Source organism: Ambystoma mexicanum, chromosome 6q (assembly GCF_040938575.1).
Source record: "Ambystoma mexicanum isolate Mex_15411 chromosome 6q, UKY_AmexF1_1, whole genome shotgun sequence".
NCBI classification, from domain to species: domain Eukaryota; kingdom Metazoa; phylum Chordata; class Amphibia; order Caudata; family Ambystomatidae; genus Ambystoma; species Ambystoma mexicanum.
The window spans coordinates 1,619,421,954-1,619,439,560 of NC_090937.1; the positions used below are offsets into that span (position 1 = coordinate 1,619,421,954).

A 17,607-nucleotide genomic window follows, 5' to 3' on the forward strand; every position below is an offset into this window, starting at 1 on the left:
TTATACACTGAAAACTGATATGCCACTCTTTATCCAAACCTTAAGTGGTCCATTACCGGCCGACCAAATACAATCTAACTGTCAAACTCAGGCCGTAATTATGTGCACTCCCCATAAGCTACGGAGAACAGGCATCAGCCTGAATAATCCTTTCTCTGAGTGCCCCCCCTTTCAAAACTCGGAAATAAAGAAGGGTCTATCTTTGACACCTTTTTTTCCGAGCGGAGGAGTTGAGAACTCCAAGTGACCGGGTACCAACACGTAACACGTGTCGGATCAAACTATATTGAATTCAGTTAAAGCTGCTCGAGTACCTACTACTAATTCTACCCCAATAGCTTCAACTCCTATTCCTTTTGGTCAGGGCTCCTGTGATGATTCAGCCATGTCAATATGTGCATCACAATGTGAATCACCTGTTTCCATTATGCAAGAAATTGAAGCCTGTAAGAGCATGATTGAATCTGTTTCTTCTTCAATATCACTCTCACGCACTGCCTCACGTTCTTTTGTTCATCCCACTCCACGAGCTTGCCATAAACCTCTCTATGCCAAAGAACAACAGACTTCTCCGGCAACTAACACTGCCATGTTAGAATTCGCATTTGCAGCAATACATTCGTCAGTTCAGAGTCTATTTAGACTCTTTGATACAATAGATCACAAAGTCAACAAGCAAACTGCGATTTTGGAGGATCTTGCTAATGGCCTGGTTGCCAATCGTAAGCTTCTTCAAGCTCTTAGCACTAAGTGCTTTAATTTAGAGCATGCTAACCATTCCTCAATTAAGTTGTCAGGAGGAAATGGAATGGCTATTGAAGGAACAGAGAGTGAGCGCGGTTTCTGCAATGAAGTCCTGGTGACATCTTTACCGCTGATTAAGGAAATTATCCCTCCAGTACAAAGTCTCACCGTTGAAGCTTCTCAACATGTTATTGAAGATTCATCATATATTGAATTACCTTCACATGTGGAGATCCAGAGGCCAATATACAGGACAATCTACAAACAGTCAATCAATGCTCAAAAAAGCCCCCTCGCATGAAGATTGGTACCACACAGCCTAAAATTAAAGGCTTGAGAGCTATGACAAAAAAAAAGAAAAACATGCCCAAAATTAAAGGGCCCAAAAAAACTCTGAATGCCTTCTTTAAGGCCATTGGTGGTACAATTCCGCCGCCCCAACCCCCAGCATTTGCCACAAACACCAAGTCACATAACACTGATATATGGCCGACATCTGAGTTAATGGACTTGGTAACTAACAGTAATGCAGCTAACTCTGATAGAAGCAAATTATCAGCAATCTTGCCCCCCCTACATTCACCGCTGAATAAACTGATTGATGTTACGACATCAGTAAAAGAACGTATGCAGCTACTTCCAAGTCCCGGTAGTAAACATCATACCTCTGGCTTCTGTGAATTTGAATACAATCCCACACAAACGAGAAGATACGCAGAACATTGTGGCCTCGATCAAACAAATGGTTGATGCATACTTGTCTGAACATGGGGGTTTAACTAATGCAACTGGCAGGCAAATAGAGCGGGAGAATCATGAGAGAATGGTGGAGAGAGAACATGGCATGTACCCTGTTGCTCAGGGAAATGAGGGTGACTTGACTTTTGGGAACCATAATAATGCAGATTTAGCCCCCGTGCAACTCCCACATACACATAAAATCCCACCTAAAAGGATTGGAGAGCACCCATTTCAACCAGATATTCAACAGAAAGACTTACCGCACTCATTTATTCTGAAGTGTAGGGATGGTAACTTTCCATCGCATGTACTTAATCGTAGAAGTGTGTTGAATATTTTTGGCGACATCAGAAACCTGCGTGATGTTTCTACTAAGGACATCGTCCCGATTGAGTTCATTTCTGAGTTCACTAACTCTACTATCAGATTATGGTTGCACTATGGAGTGGTTGCTAATGTCATCTGGAGAGAGAAAATGAGCCTTTTTAATATGGGCTTATTGCTGGCTATGGAACCGGAGCAAGTGGCTCCGAAAAGCTATAATGTGTCGCTCACACCGAACATCTATGTAAGTGCATGCAATCTTGCAATCAGAGATGATGCCCAGGTAGGGAAAGAGTTACACTAACCAACATTCTTTACCCCTCCCATTTTAAATGTAGCAATTTGGAATACTAGAGGACACTCCCATTTACATTCCTCCTTTAGAGACCTTGGTATCAAATTCCATATCATCGCACTGCAGGAAACATGGCTGACATCTATGCCAATATGGGATGGTTATGATGTTACTCTGTTGCCAGCCATATGCGAAGGGGGTCGCCCGTCATCAGGTCTCTTGGTGGCTGGGTGGCTGGGAATCTAAAGAAGGGTGTGAAAATTGATGATTGGTTTACGGAAAATGCTTTTTTGCAATTGCTGAAAATTAAACTCGGGAAATGGTGTTTGGCTTTGGTCAATTTATATCGTAACCCAATGGGTCTATGTGATGCAGCATTCTATGGCACTTTAACCAAAATGTTACACCTTATCAATCGTACCAACGACACAACCCATACAGTTGTTTTAGGTGATCTAAATCTTGATTGACGGCTCCCACTCGTCACTTGAAAGAAGTACGTAGATGGACAGCCTATATGGAGGAAAGGCAGTTTGTGACGGTCAATGGGGCCATTTATGGCAATATACCAGCAAATACAACCTGGTTTAGAAAGAGTCACAGCACACCTAATTACATCTATGTTTATTCTGCACTCTTTCATTTGGTGACGAGTTTAACCATGTTTGTTTCACCAAATAGTGATCATAAATTGTTATTGCTAAGTATCAAGGGTGATGGTGTGCTTCACAAAAGATCTAGTAGATTGCAACCAGTGTTGATTTATAGTGCCAAAACTCGTGTCATTTGGTCCCATAGAACAGTAACAGCGTATGGTATGTCCGTATTCAAGAATGCTAGTTTAGAATTTCCTCTCCAATATACTGAATTGCTTCTTCCCTTTACTAACACTTTCAATAAAAAACCAAATTCACGTGGCAAATGTTGGCATACCTTTAACCATGACATTCAGGCTGCACATGCTGCCTACCGCAAACAAAGAAGAGCTATCATTGTGGTGGGATCACCAGACTGCAGGAATGATCTGAGACATTCCAGGTGCCTTTACAAAAATTGGCTTAAATCAAGGAAACATATCATATTCCAACATGATAGTAAACACATGGCTTCTTCCATGTATAATACAAATTCGGCCCAAATATGGTCCCTTTTGAATAATCGTAACAGCTTTGCACAAGCAGGTGCTCAACTCTCGGCTGTTAAGGAAAATGCATAAGTTGATTACTTTTCGGCACTCTTTGCCGACTCTGAATTTGCCGAATATGATCATATTTCATCAGATTCTAAAGATTGGTACTTGGATTTTTCTCGATCATCCACCGAAGCCATCATTCACCAAGCAAGCTCCTCGCGTGCAGCTGGGCCTGGTGGCATATCTAATATGACGTTGAAAACTAATTCATATGAGTGGTCTGTGATATTAGATTTCATCTTTAAACATGTAATACAATCTGGCAGGATCCCTAATTCATGGAAAACTTCAATTATTATTTCGATCTTCAAGAAAGGAGATCGTACCCTGCCAGTAAACTACAGGCCCATTGCCCTATTAGATGCTCCATGGAAAATATTCAGCAAAATTCTGCTTCAAGAACTCAATAACTGGACCGCAAAAAACCATCTACGAGATCCCTGCCAGTCTGGGTTTGTTGCCGGAATGGGAACCAACATTAACCTGGTTTGCTTAAATGCAATTAAGGCCAAATCTCATGTCTTGAAACAACGGGTTTCCTTTGCGTTTGTAGATTTGCACACAGCTTTTGACTCAATTTCAAGGGTTCTGTTGTTTAGGAAACTACGTAGAGACTGCTGCTCCAAGGTGCTCTATGACCTGATTTATGCTTTACACTCCGATACATCTATTCAGGTCAGACTTTTGCTGTATGGAGTGGTATCTTCAGCAATAAAAACAGCAAGAGACCTTAAACAAGGATGCTTGTTGGCTTCGTCCATTTTTAATTATTTCATACATGATCTCCAAGATGTATTTACTGATATTGTGTCCGACTCTCCAAAACTGGGCCAAGACACCATCAAAGCACTCGTGTATGCAGATAATTTGGTTCTGATTGCCAAAACTCAGATTGGCCTTCAGAACCTCCTTATGGCATTCCAACAATATATCCAGCTGAGAGTGAATACCAAAAAAAAACAGATTGTTACCTGTTGTCCTACAAGAATAGGGTTGAGACGTTTTACATGGACAATTGATCAAGTGGCATTCACAATAGTCCCATACTATACATACTTGGGTATGTGCTTCGAGGGCCCTAGTAATGTTAATACACAGCTGGAGTGGGTTGAGAGAAAACAGGACATGGCAATAGCTCAAGCCAAATTAATCATGGCAAAATTTGGGAAGTTCTCTGTCAAGTCTGCTTGGATCTATTGGACCCAGAAGACAGTTCCAGTCCTATTATATGGTCTAGAAACCCTACCTAGTACTACAAATTTTGAATTTGACAAATGGGAAGCCAAATTCTGGAAATGAATCTTGAATTTACCAGGTTGTGTACCAATTGCCTGGATTAGGTAGGAGCTGGGCCTAGTTTCTCTTCAAGCCACTTACAACTGGAGACTTTGTGCGCTTCTTAGGAAATGCTTCATCTCAACCTTGGCAGAATCTACCCTACAATCTTTCACCATTTATATGTTATCAACCAAAGATAGATTTATTATGTCTTGGTTGAGGAAAGTCAATTGCATCTTGTGTCAGGCTGATATCACACTTGAACTCTTAGTTATCTATCCATTAAAAGCCAAAATGAAGCTGTACCAGGCGGATTGGATCACCACGCTTGACAAATGTTTACAGTATAAGGGAGGTGATTATAACAGATTTCCACCCAAAAAACAAAAAATTCTTCCCCCTTATCTAGGAAGATCTCCGGCTCCAATGTACAGGCACACAATTATGCGTTTACGTTTTAATCTATGGATGACCCGGGAGGTCTTAACAAAATGACATCTAATGTCTGTAGATGATATTGTCTGTCGGTTTTGTACTGTAAAAGGTGTTTCTGAGACGCTGCAACATCTCATAACTCAGTGCCCCAGTCTGATTTCTCAGAGACAGACACACTTTGGCAATTATTGTCGACTTTTTTCAAACCTTAGTGAAAAAACATGTTGGACAATTATTCTCAGCTGTCACAGGCCAATGATACAGTATGCTACGATACATTTCCTAATGAGTTTGAACTTAACACCAGAACCTGATAATAGTATTACTCACAAGAGGGGCAAATATTGAGTGGAGGGCCAATTATAGCTAACCGTTACTGTCTGTAAATGCGTGTGAAGAAAATTGAAGGAAATCATTACTATCAACAAGTTATGAATTGGGAATACATATTGTCGAAATGAAATGTGAATGTGTAAATATGTATGTATAGTTGCGTAATTAATTAACTCAAAATATGTAGATACTAATTCAATTCAATTTCCTTTTTCTATTTAGAAATTCTTTAAAAAGTGTATGATTGATTGTTATGCTATTAATGTTCTTAGAATGTATTTATTCTTTGTCCTTTTTTGTATAAACTTATTATTGTAAGGTTGATTAAATTCAACTAATTCAATAAAGGAAAAAAAAATAGGGCCCTGACATGTTAGGATTATGTTCGGTTTGTGTGGTCCCTGGGCCTCTTCACTTGGCTCAGTGGTGGGACTGCAAATGCCTGCATAAGGTCACCACTAGGGGCGCACTAAAACCCCAGGTGGAACTGTACATAAGAGTGGTTATTGATCAGATGGAAATGTACATAAAGTTGGTTATTGACCGGTTCTCTATAAGGAAACTGATGAGTACAGTATCAAGTGGAGGGGCTGCATCACCCACACCCATCTAATGGCAGCCATTTCCACATGTGCATGCTTTTACAGCGATTAGGAGATTTGGAATGTTGGCAGTTTCCCTGTAGACAATGCACAGGCAGAGAGCAATAATGACTGCTATACGTCATCAGTCCCACCACTCCAGTCTTTCACTGTTGCCTCTTTTTGATGTAAACAGACAATTCTGCACTAATTGGTTGGAATGGTCCAATAGCAAGAATTAACCCCTCCTTGGGACATTGCAAGATGATAAAGTCCCTTGGCCCCACTTAAACGCCCTTGCTTTAATAAGTCATTTAAGTTGTCCAGACGGTCGTTATTACCTGGTAATGCCCTCAGAATGTGGCATTATTGTTTAAGTTTAACATCTCCGAAAACAGATGGTAAACACTCCTTAGCAGCTTTGCGCAGCCTAAAGTTCGCCCAGGTGCACGCATTATATTTTGGTGGTGTATTTAAAAGAAATGTGGATGACCCTGAAAACAGTGCCACCTGGTACCTGGAGAGTTCTACCAAAATCTCTGAGATTCATAGCCCAACAGTTCCCAGACAGTTTAAAAACCTAGCCACATTGCATTTTCCCACACTGTTGCCTTATTGTACAACTCTGGATTGTTGTCCCCTAAACTCATCAACATCCATTAAGAGCATTTCCACCCCCCCCCACCAACTTGGTGAACATGCCCCTCAAATGTTGTACTTTAAAGAACCAAGTAGGCTTCTGCAGCATGCACGGCTCAGTATGTCCCACTTACCTGTTGCTATGTAAAGAACTACTCTGTTCCCTAGGGTGAGGGCCAAGCAATATGAATACCTGAAATAACAAATAAATAAATGCAAGGATCTCCGAATTGTCATTCCCCTTGTACAATCACTTGAACATTAAATCCTGCCCAAAACACGTGTCCATGGTCTCTGACCTGTCCTTTCCTATTCAGTACCCTTGCATCCAATCTTCTGAATCACCCTTTCTTCTCCAATACTCTTGTCCATGGTCTCTGACCTGTCCTTTCCCATTCAGTACCCTTGCATTCAATACTCTGAATCACCCCTTCTTCTCCAATACTCTTGTCCATGATCTCTGTATCCTATTTCCCTATTCAGTACCCTTGGATTCAATACTCTGAATCACCTCTGAATCACCCCTTCTTCTCCAATACTCTTGTCCATGATCTCTGTATCCTATTTCCCTATTCAGTACCCTTGGATTCAATACTCTGAATCACCTCTGAATCACCCCTTCTTCTCCAATACTCTTGTCCATGATCTCTGAATCGCCCTTCCCTATTCAGTACCCTTGCATTCAATCCTCTGAATCACCCTTTCTTCTCCAATACTCTTGTCCATGGTCTCTGATCTGTCCTTTCCTATTCAGTACCCTTGCATTCAATACTCTGAATCACCCCTTCTTCTCCAATACTCTTGTCCATGATCTCTGAATCCTATTTCCCTATTCAGTACTCTGAATCACCTCGGAATCACCCCTTCTTCTCCAATACTATTGTCCATGATCTCGGAATCCCCCTTCCCTATTCAGTACCCTTGCATTCAATACTCTGAATCATCCCTTCGTCTCCAATACTCTTGTCCATGATCTCTTAATTCTACTTCCCTATTCAGTACCCTTGCATTCAATACACTGAATGACCCCTTCTTCTCCAATACTCTTGTCCATGATCTCTTAATCCTACTTCCCTATTCTGTACCCTTGCATTTAATACTCTTAATCGCCCCTTCTTCTCCAATACTCTTGTCCATGATCTCTGAATCATCCATCCCTATTCAGTACCCTTGCATTCAATACTCTGAATCGCCCTTTCTTGTCCAGTACTATTGTCCATGATCTCTGAATCATCCTTCCATATCATATTCAGTACCCTTGCATTGAATACCCTGAATCACCCCTTCTTCTCCAATACTCTTGTCCATGATATTTTAATCAGACTTCCCTATTCAGTACCCTTGGATTCAATAGTCTGAATCACCCCTTCTTATCCAATACTCTTGTCCATGGTCTCTGACTTGTCCTTTCCTATTCAGTACTCTTGCATTCAATACTCTAAATAAACCCCTTCTTCATCAATACTCTTGCCCATGGTCTCTGACCTGTCCTTTCCTATTCAGCACCCTTGCATTTAATACTCTGAATCACCCTTTGTTCTCCAATACTCTTGTCCATGGTCTCTGATCTGCCCTTTCCTATTCAGTACCCTTGCATTCAATACTCTGAATCACCCCTTCTTCTCCAATACTCTTGTCTATGATCTCTGAATCCCCCTTCCCTATTCAGTACCCTTGCATTCAATCCTCTGAATCACCCTTTCTTCTCCAATACTCTTGTCCATGGTCTATGACCTGTCCTTTCCTATTCGGTACCCTTGCATTCAATACTCTGAATCACCCCTTCTTCTCCAATACTCTTGTCCATGATCTCTGAATCCTATTTCCCTATTCAGTACTCTGAATCACCTCGGAATCACCCCTTCTTCTCCAATACTATTGTCCATGATCTCGGAATCCCCCTTCCCTATTCAGTACCCTTGCATTCAATACTCTGAATCACCCCTTCTTCTCCAATACTCTTGTCCATGATCTCTTAGTTCTACTTCCCTATTACGTACCCTTGCATTCAATGCACTGAATCACCCCTTCTTCTCCAATACTCTTGTCCATGATCTCTTAATCCTACTTCCCTAATCAGTACCCTTGCATTCAATACTCTGAATCACCCCTTCTTCTCCAATACTCTTGTCCATGGTCTCTGACTTGTCCTTTCCTATTCAGTACTCTTGCATTCAATACTCTAAATAAACCCCTTCTTCTCCAATACTCTTGCCCATGGTCTCTGACCTGTCCTTTCCTATTCAGTACCCTTGCATTTAATCCTCTGAATCACCCTTTCTTCTCCAATACTCTTGTCCAGGGTCTCTGATCTGTCCTTTCCTATTCAGTACCCTTGCATTCAATACTGTGAATCACCCCTTCTTCTCCAATTCTCTTGTCCAGGATCTCTGTATCCTATTTCCCTATTCAGTACCCTTGGATTCAATACTCTGAATCACCCTTTCTTCTCCAATACTCTTGTCCATGATCTCTGAATCCTATTTCCCTATTCAGTACTCTGAATCACCTCGGAATCACCCCTTCTTCTCCAATACTATTGTCCATGATCTCGGAATCCCCTTCCCTATTCAGTACCCTTGCATTCAATACTCTGAATCACCCCTTCTTCTCCAATACTCTTGTCCATGATCTCTGAATCATCCATCCCTATTCAGTGCCCTTTCATTCAATACTCGGAATCACCCTTTTTTCTCCAGTACTCGTATCCATGATCTCTGAATCCTCCTTCCCTATCCAGTACCCTTGCATTCAATACCCTGAATCACCCCTTCTTCTCCAATACTCTTGTCCATGATCTTTTAATCCTACTTCCCTATTCAATACCCTTGCATTCAATACTCTGAATAAACCCCTTCCTCTCCAATACTCTTGCCCATGGTCTCTGACCTGCCCTTTCCTATTCAGTACCCTTGCATTCAATATTCAGAATCACCCCTTCTTCTCCGATACTCTTGTCCATGATCTGTTAATCCTACTTCCCTATTCAGTACCCTTGCATTCAATACTCTGAATCACCCTTTCTTCTCCAATACTCTTGTCCATGATCTCTGAATCATCCATCCCTATTCAGTACTCTTGCATTCAATACTCTAAATAAACCCCTTATTCTCCAATACTCTTGCCCATGGTCTCTGACCTGTCCTTTCCTATTCAGTACCCTTGCATTCAATACTCTGAATCACCCTTTTTTTCTCCAATGCTCTTGTCCATGATCTCTGAATCATCCATCCCTATTCAGTACTCTTGCATTCAATACTCTAAATAAACCCCTTATTCTCCAATACTCTTGCCCATGGTCTCTGACCTGTCCTTTCATATTCAGTACCCTTGCATTCAATACTCTGAATCACCCCTTCTTCTCCAATACTCTTTTCCATGATCTCTGAATCCTATTTCCCTATGCAGTACTCTGAATCACCTCTGAATCACCCCTTCTTCTCTAATACCATTGTCCATGATCTCGGAATCCCCCTTCCCTATTCAGTACCTTGCATTCAATACTCTGAATCACCACTTCTCCTCCAATACTCTTGTCCATGATCTCTTAATCCTACTTCGCTATTAAGTACCCTTGCATTCAATACTCTGAATCACCCCTTCTTCTCCAATACTCTTGTCCATAATCTCTTCATCCTACTTCCCTATTCTGTACCCTTGCATTTAATACTCTTAATCACCCCTTCTTCTCCAATACTCTTGTCCATGACCTCTGAATCATCCATCCCTATTCAGTACCCTTGCATTCAATACTCGGAATCACCCTTTCTACTCCAGTACTCTTGTCCATGATCTCGGAATCCCCCTTCCCTATTCAGTACCCTTGCATTCAATACTCTGAATCACCACTTCTCCTCCAATACTATTGTCCATGATCTCTTAATCCTACTTCGCTATTCAGTACCCTTGCATTCAATACTCTGAATCACCCCTTCTTCTCCAATACTCTTTTCCATGATCTCTTAATTCTACTTCCCTACCCCTTCCCTATTCAGTACCCTTGCATTCAATACTCTGAATCACCACTTCTCCTCCAATACTCTTGTCCATGATCTCTTAATCCTACTTCGCTATTCAGTACCCTTGCATTCAATACTCTGAATCCCCCTTTCTTCTCCAGTACTCTTGTCCATGATCTCTGAATCCTCCTTCCATATTTAGTACCCTTGCATTGAATACCCTAAATCACCCCTTCTTCTCCAATACTCTTGTCCATGTTCTTTTAATCCTACTTCCCTATTCAGTGCCCTTGCATTCAATACTTTGAATCACCCCTTCTTCTCTAATACTCTTGTCCATGGTCTCTGACTTGCCCTTTCCTATTCAGTACTCTTGCATTCAATACTCTAAATAAACCCCTTCTTCTCCAATACTCTTGCCCATGGTCTCTGACTTGTCATTTCCTATTCAGTACCCTTGCATTCAATACTCTGAATCACCCCTTCTTCTCCAATACTCTTTTCCATGATCTCTGAATACTATTTCCCTATTCAGTACTCTGAATCACCTCTGATTCACCCCTTCTTCTCCATTGCTCTTGTCCATGATCTCGGAATCCCCCTTCCCTATTCAGTACCCTTGCATTCAATACTCTGAATCACCACTTCTCCTCCAATACTCTTGTCCATGATCTCTTAATCCTACTTCGCTATTCAGTACCCTTGCATTCAATACTCTGAATCACCCCTTCTTCTCCAATACTCTTGTCCATGATCTCTTCATCCTACTTCCCTATTCTGTACCCTTGCATTTAATACTCTTAATCACACCTTCTTCTCCAATACTCTTGTCCATGATCTCTGAATCATCCATCCCTATTCAGTAACCTTGCATTCAATACTCGGAATCACCATTTCTTCTCCCGTACTCTTGTCCATGATCTCTGAATCCTCCTTCCCTATTCAGTACCCTTGCATTCAATACCCTGAATCACCCCTTCTTCTCCAATACTCTTGTCCATGATCTTTTAATCCTACTTCCCTATTCAGTACCCTTGCATTCAATACTCTGAATAAACCCCTTCCTATCCAATACTCTTGCCCAGCCCATGGTCTCTAACCTGTCCTTTCCTATTCAGTACCCTTGCATTCAATATTTAGAATCACCCCTTCTTCTCCGATACTCTTTTCCATGATCAGTTAATCCTACTTCCCTATTCAGTACCCTTGCATTCAATACTCTGAATCACCCCTTCTTCTTCAATACCCTTGCCCATGGTCTCTGATCTGCCCTTTCCTATTCAGTACTCTTGCATTCAATACTCTGAATCACCCCTTCTTCTCCAATACTCTTGCCCATGGTCTCTGACCTGTCCTTTCCTATTCAGTACTCTTGCATTCAATACTCTGAATCACCCCTTCTTCTCCAATACTCTTGCCCATGGTCTCTGATCTGCCCTTTCCTATTTAGTACTCTTGCATTCAATACTCTGAATCACCCCTTCATCTCCAATACTCTTGCCCATGGTCTCTGACCTGTCCTTTCCTATTCAGTACTCTTGCATTCAATACTCTGAATCACCCCTTTTTTGCCAAAACTCTTGCCAATGGTCTCTGTCCTGTTCTTTCCTATTAAGTACCCTTGCATTCAATACTCTGAATCACCCCTTCTTCTCCAATACTCTTGCCCACAGTCTCCGACCTGTCCTTTCCTATTCAGTACCCTTGCATTTAATACCCTTAAACACCTCTACTTCTCCAATATTCTTGCCCATGATCTCTTAGTCCAACTTCCCTATTCAGTACCCCTGCATTCAATACTCTGAATCACCACTTCTCCTCCAATACTCTTGCCCATGGTCTCTGACCTGTCCTTTCCTATTCAGTACCCTTGCATTTAATACCCTGAAACACCTCTACTTCTCCAATACTCTTGCCCATGATATCTTAGTCCGAATTCCCTATTCAGTACCCTTGCATTTAATACCCTGAAACACTTCTACTTCTCCAATACTCTTGCCCATGATCTCTTAGTCCAACTTCCCTATTCAGTACCCTTGCATTCAGTACTCTGAATAAACCCCTTCCTATCCAATACCCTTGTCCATGGTCTCTGACCTGTCCTTTCCTATTCAGTACCCTTGCATGTAATACCCTGAAACACCTCTACTTCTCCAATACTCTTCCCCATGGTCTCTGACCTGTCCTTCCCTATTCAGTACCCTTGTCATGAATACTCCCTATCACCCCATCCTGCCTGGTCTGAATTCTCTTCTCCTTCAAATACTCTTTCACATTATAATTCACCATTCCCAAGGCAATCTTCTTCTGCACACATTTTGATTTTTTTCCCCTTCTCTACATACTTGGTTTGCGATCTCTCAGTTGTACCCTGCTCTCTAATCAAGAGTCTCTGATTTGGCCCTACACCCCATAACTTCCTACATGATCTGTGATTTGTTTCCCTACCTCTTCCAACTGCACGGAAATCCTGAATCATTTCCTATCTGGTACGCCGAACCAGGAAGCAGCAACTCATCGCTGACAGCATGATACGCTTGCACACAATCTCTATGATGTCCCAAGAAACCCCTATAGTCTCCTCCATGACACCTGAAATCCCCTTCACAATTCCATATTTCAGCTCACAATCTCTGATTCATCCCTCCACGTCCAATACTTCATTAAATTGCCTTGCAATTGTATCTCACCATCTGATACTCTTATCCACAAAATATAACTAAGACAAGAAGTCATGCCCAACCATATTAAGCAATAGCGTGGCTTGGCTATTGAGTTCGTTTTGATTGCTTTAAAAACGGAGAGTTGTCAGGGTTAGGAAAGGTTGTGTAAAAGGTTTGTACTTTAACATTGGGGTTAGGACCTCTACTTAAAACAGAATCATGACAATTAGAGGATGATACACTTGACTCCTCAACTCCCAAGATTCAAACCTTATTCTGTTCCGATGACTTTTTTCGTAACCTGTTCTTTGCATAGTTTCACCTGTTCATTGACAACATGCCATTATGTGTTTGGGAATTATAGGACTCGCGTCCTCAGAATACTGCATCTCTCCTGAAGGAGTCATCACTTCCCCCTGACAGCCATCTCCTCCACTGTGATCCTCCTTCACGTTACCACCCCAAGGTTAGAATCAGATAGTGGCTGCCTTTCTCTGGTCACATGGGAGGAGAGCTTAGGTTGTGGTTTTGTGATTATTCTGCAGGATTAATTACAGTATCCATGGAAAAAAAGAGAGGAAAGGGAAAATGAGTGCTACTAATTATGGCCTCTCTGGCGAATGGTCAATGAAGCACTCACCATGGAAAGATTAGCTAAACCAGGAAATGGGCAATCAGACAATAGACAGTTCCTTGGGACACATTGTAAGGATTGAATATGCACACCCCCTCCAACTTCAAATACCACTTACTGCAGCATAGAGGACTCACGCAAGGTGCTCTGTAGAGAAGGATGGCTATATGTTTATTCTGCCTGAAGCTTGCATCGCGTCAAAGCAGGTGGGTTCCACAGGAATCTGGTGTGAATGCCTCCAGTCATTGTTAGTTCAAGATGCCCGGGCACTCGTTCACCCTTGCAGTGCAAAAGTGGGGCGCAAAGGTGATTTTGGATGAATTTGACACTTTACTTTTCCACTATGTGAATGAAAGGATTACAATTGCTACTTTTTTGCTTCTCCCATCCCTGCAATGTAGGTTTAATAAAAAAATAACCCCCAGATACTTCATTTAATAAACGCTGGTATTCCTGAACAGTGCTCCGTTGGTTACCTATTAAGCTCATGCTATTGAAAAACCTATACATACATAGGGCCTCATTACACGGATGGCGGTAAGGATGTACCGGTACCGGTAAAATACCGGTACCGGTAAATCCTTACCGCCTTACTACGAGGTCCCGTTGCGGGTTGGGGGATTTAACGCCTGCTTTTTGCAGGCGTTAAAATCCAACCCGCTAAGGGACCTCGGAGCTAATTACGGCACCGCAAAATTGCGGTGCCGTAATTAGCGCCTTCCCCATTCCCATAGAGCCCTATGGGGCAGAAATGGGAATGGGGAAGGGCAATGGTGGAAGGGGGATTTACCGCCCCTCCAACCTTGGAATGGGGCGGTAAATCCCCTTACCGCCAAGGCGGTGCCGGTATTTTACCGGCATGAGCCATGGCGCTAATAGCGCCATGGCTCACCGCCTACCGTGTAATGAGGCCCAATGAGTGATAAAATTGACTACATATTTAAATTATGCATAGTTCTTGTCTCAAAATTGTATATTGCAACTATATTGATAACATATACAGGTGTTTTTCCAGGGTGTTGATCATATCATGCCAGCTTTTGAAGGCTTCCTAAGATTTTAATTATGTGATAGAATGTCATATCTATACATCATAACAACAAAATGGAAGAGTTTGTGAACGAAGGATGGCCGAGTGAAAAAGTGGATCCTTTTGAAGCCCAAATTTTCATACAGCTTCAGTGCGGAATACTGGACCATGGTGGTCTCCAAAATCACGCCTTCACAGCCTTCTTGTCTGGCAAAGCTGATAACTGTCTGGCACAAAGCTTTCCCAATTCCACAGCCACGGCAAGCCTTGCTCACCGACAGCCGTTTCAGCTCGACTTTCTTCCCTCCACCTGCACCGTAGTATGGTTCCGCGGCAACCAGGCCAACAACTTCCCCATTAGACTCTGCCACCCAAAAACAGGCCCCTTCTTTCTGAACATAATGGGCTTGTATGTCCAACATGTCTTCTCTGAGCATGACATGGACATAGGAAGCAAATATATGATAAGATCCAAACCAGACAACTACCAGGACTCCAAACAAACAAGTTACTAGACAGAAGATGAGTTGCAGTACAGAAAGGGAAGACGACGTGAACCCCAAAATCTGAGCCAGAAGGACAGCCAACAGGAAAAACTTAGTTCGTGGAAGCTTCATGACATATTTTCTTAAGGCAGTCGCTTGCTCTTTTGTACCACTGGCAAACAGGTCCCGCACTGTCTCGTAGTCTGTGTCCTTGTACCTCCGTATGTGGTAGTCCGCCATGATGCTGAGGTTTGGTGCGCTTATGGAGAAACAAAAAGAGAACCCTTAAAAGACCATACAGTTCTAAGGAAAAGAAAAACACAGAGCACTTTTGGGGACTATTTCAGAAATTACACTAACCAAAACAAGGAAGGTTATCAGATGAACTCTCTGTAAGACCCGTCTTTGATTTACACAGAAGTCATGAAATGATACTCGGGACAGGATCTTGGAAGTGTTGATGTAGTCTCAGAAGCATAAGAACATTTAAAGGATGTGGCCTATGCACCTGTAGGAGGGGCCAAGTAACAGAGCCATATTTTTATTCTATTACTCTATTACTCAATTTATCTGCTGTTAAAATGTAATAAAAATGTATGTTAAATACAACATATCCTTTGCCGATCTAGCGATCTTGGTACATGCACTCTTTCCTCTCGCTGATTCTGTCTCTCCTTGTCTCAGTCTGCGTCTCTCTCTCTCTCTCTCTCTCTGTAAATTTGAGTCTCATTGACAGTTGCACCTGTATTGTTTTTGCTCTGTCAGTATGGTGTGGTGTGCTCTCACTGTCTCTCTTTGTTTCTCTGTCTCTCACTGAAGATGAAAGTCCCGTTGACAGGTGCACCCTTATTGTTCTTGCTCTGTCAGTGCAGTGTTTTATGCTCTGACTATCTCTCTCTGTCCCACTGTGTCTATGTCTCTCACTGAAGATGAGAGTCGCATTGACAGGTTCACCCTTATTTTTCTTGCTCTGTCACTGTGGTGTGGAATGCTCTGACTGTCTCTCTCTATCTCACTCTGTGTCCCTTTCTCAGTAGACGAGAGTCACATTGACAGGTGCACCATCATTGTACTTGCTCTGTCATTGTGGTATGCTCTCACTGTCTCTGTCTCACTCGGTGTCTCTGTAGATGAGAGTTACATTGACAGGTGCACCCTCGTTGTTCTTGCTCTGTCAGTGCAGTCCTGTATGCTCCCCCTGTCTCACTCAGTGTCTCTGTAGATGAGTCACATTGATAGGTGTACTATCATTGTTCTTTCTCTGTCAGTGCAGTATTTTATACTCTCTGTCACTCTCTCTGTCCCACTCTGTGGCTCGGTCTCTCTCTGTAGATGAGAGTAGCATTGACAGTTGCACCCTTATTGTTCTTTCTCTGTCAGTGTTGTAGAGGAGCAGTTACATACCTCTGTAGAAGATCCCAACCCTCTACCTCCTATTTGTTGGAAGCCTGAAATTGTGCCATGTTTGACACCTGCAGTTGTGCCAATACCACAATGAATAGTCGAAAGAAGGTACCCTCTGAGACGACCCTATCGAGTGTATCCCCGAAGAGACAACAATCTGAGGGAAGAACTCCTTGAAGGAATATGAAAAGGAGCAAAGAGAGAAGCTAGTGACGTCACAAGAGACATATGTGGTGTCCCGCGAATGCTGGCTGATGAGAATGTATGGATCCGAAAGAAACTAATGACGAAGCTAAAAATCGAGTAAACATTTGTATGCAAGAAGAAGATTGCACGTGTGAGAAGTAATGCAAAAAATTAACCGTTCAATAATTGTACAGATGTTGTAACGCAAGGTAGATTAAGTAATCTTAGAAGCTGGCAATATGTAGTGAATGGACTGCAGGCGAAGCCGCCACTGTATAGGAGCTGGACATCAGTGTCACAAATTTAGTAAGCCAGGACCCATGAAGAGAAAGGAAGAGAATTGTGTTGCAGCAAGAATAGGCTGAAAATGGTGGAGCTCCATGCCAAAGCTGTCTGGCCTGGTATCGGAGCTGAAGCAGCCAAGGTCGGTTATCTATTCTTGAAAGCAGTGAGCATGCAAGGATGAATCATCTCTTGTTAAGGTGCAAAGAAAGAACACCAAGGGTGTAAAGTTTGATTCATTTAAGACATTTAAATGCTGCAAAATGGACCAAATAGGGGTCTCCTGTCACGTGAGCCAAGGATGAAAATAGAGTTGATCTTGGAGTCGTAGAATGATAGTGAGTGCCTACACTCCCATATATTCCCGGAGACAAGGATACTTTGCAAGGCCAAGCTAAAAGA

General features: G+C 42.3%; 1 protein-coding gene across 2 annotated transcripts in view; it reads right to left on the reverse strand.

Annotated features, from left to right (window-relative positions):
- Positions 1 to 14,856: 14,856 nt before the first annotated feature.
- LOC138515667 (probable N-acetyltransferase camello) overlaps positions 14,857 to 17,607 on the reverse strand; it is a 42,960-nt gene continuing 40,209 nt past the window's right edge. For both annotated transcript variants that reach the window (XM_069630348.1, XM_069630349.1), the window contains exon 2: positions 14,857 to 15,592. In XM_069630348.1, coding sequence (XP_069486449.1) covers positions 14,878 to 15,592 — 715 coding nt within the window. In that variant the 3' untranslated portion in view covers positions 14,857 to 14,877. The remainder of the gene's footprint in view (positions 15,593 to 17,607) is intronic.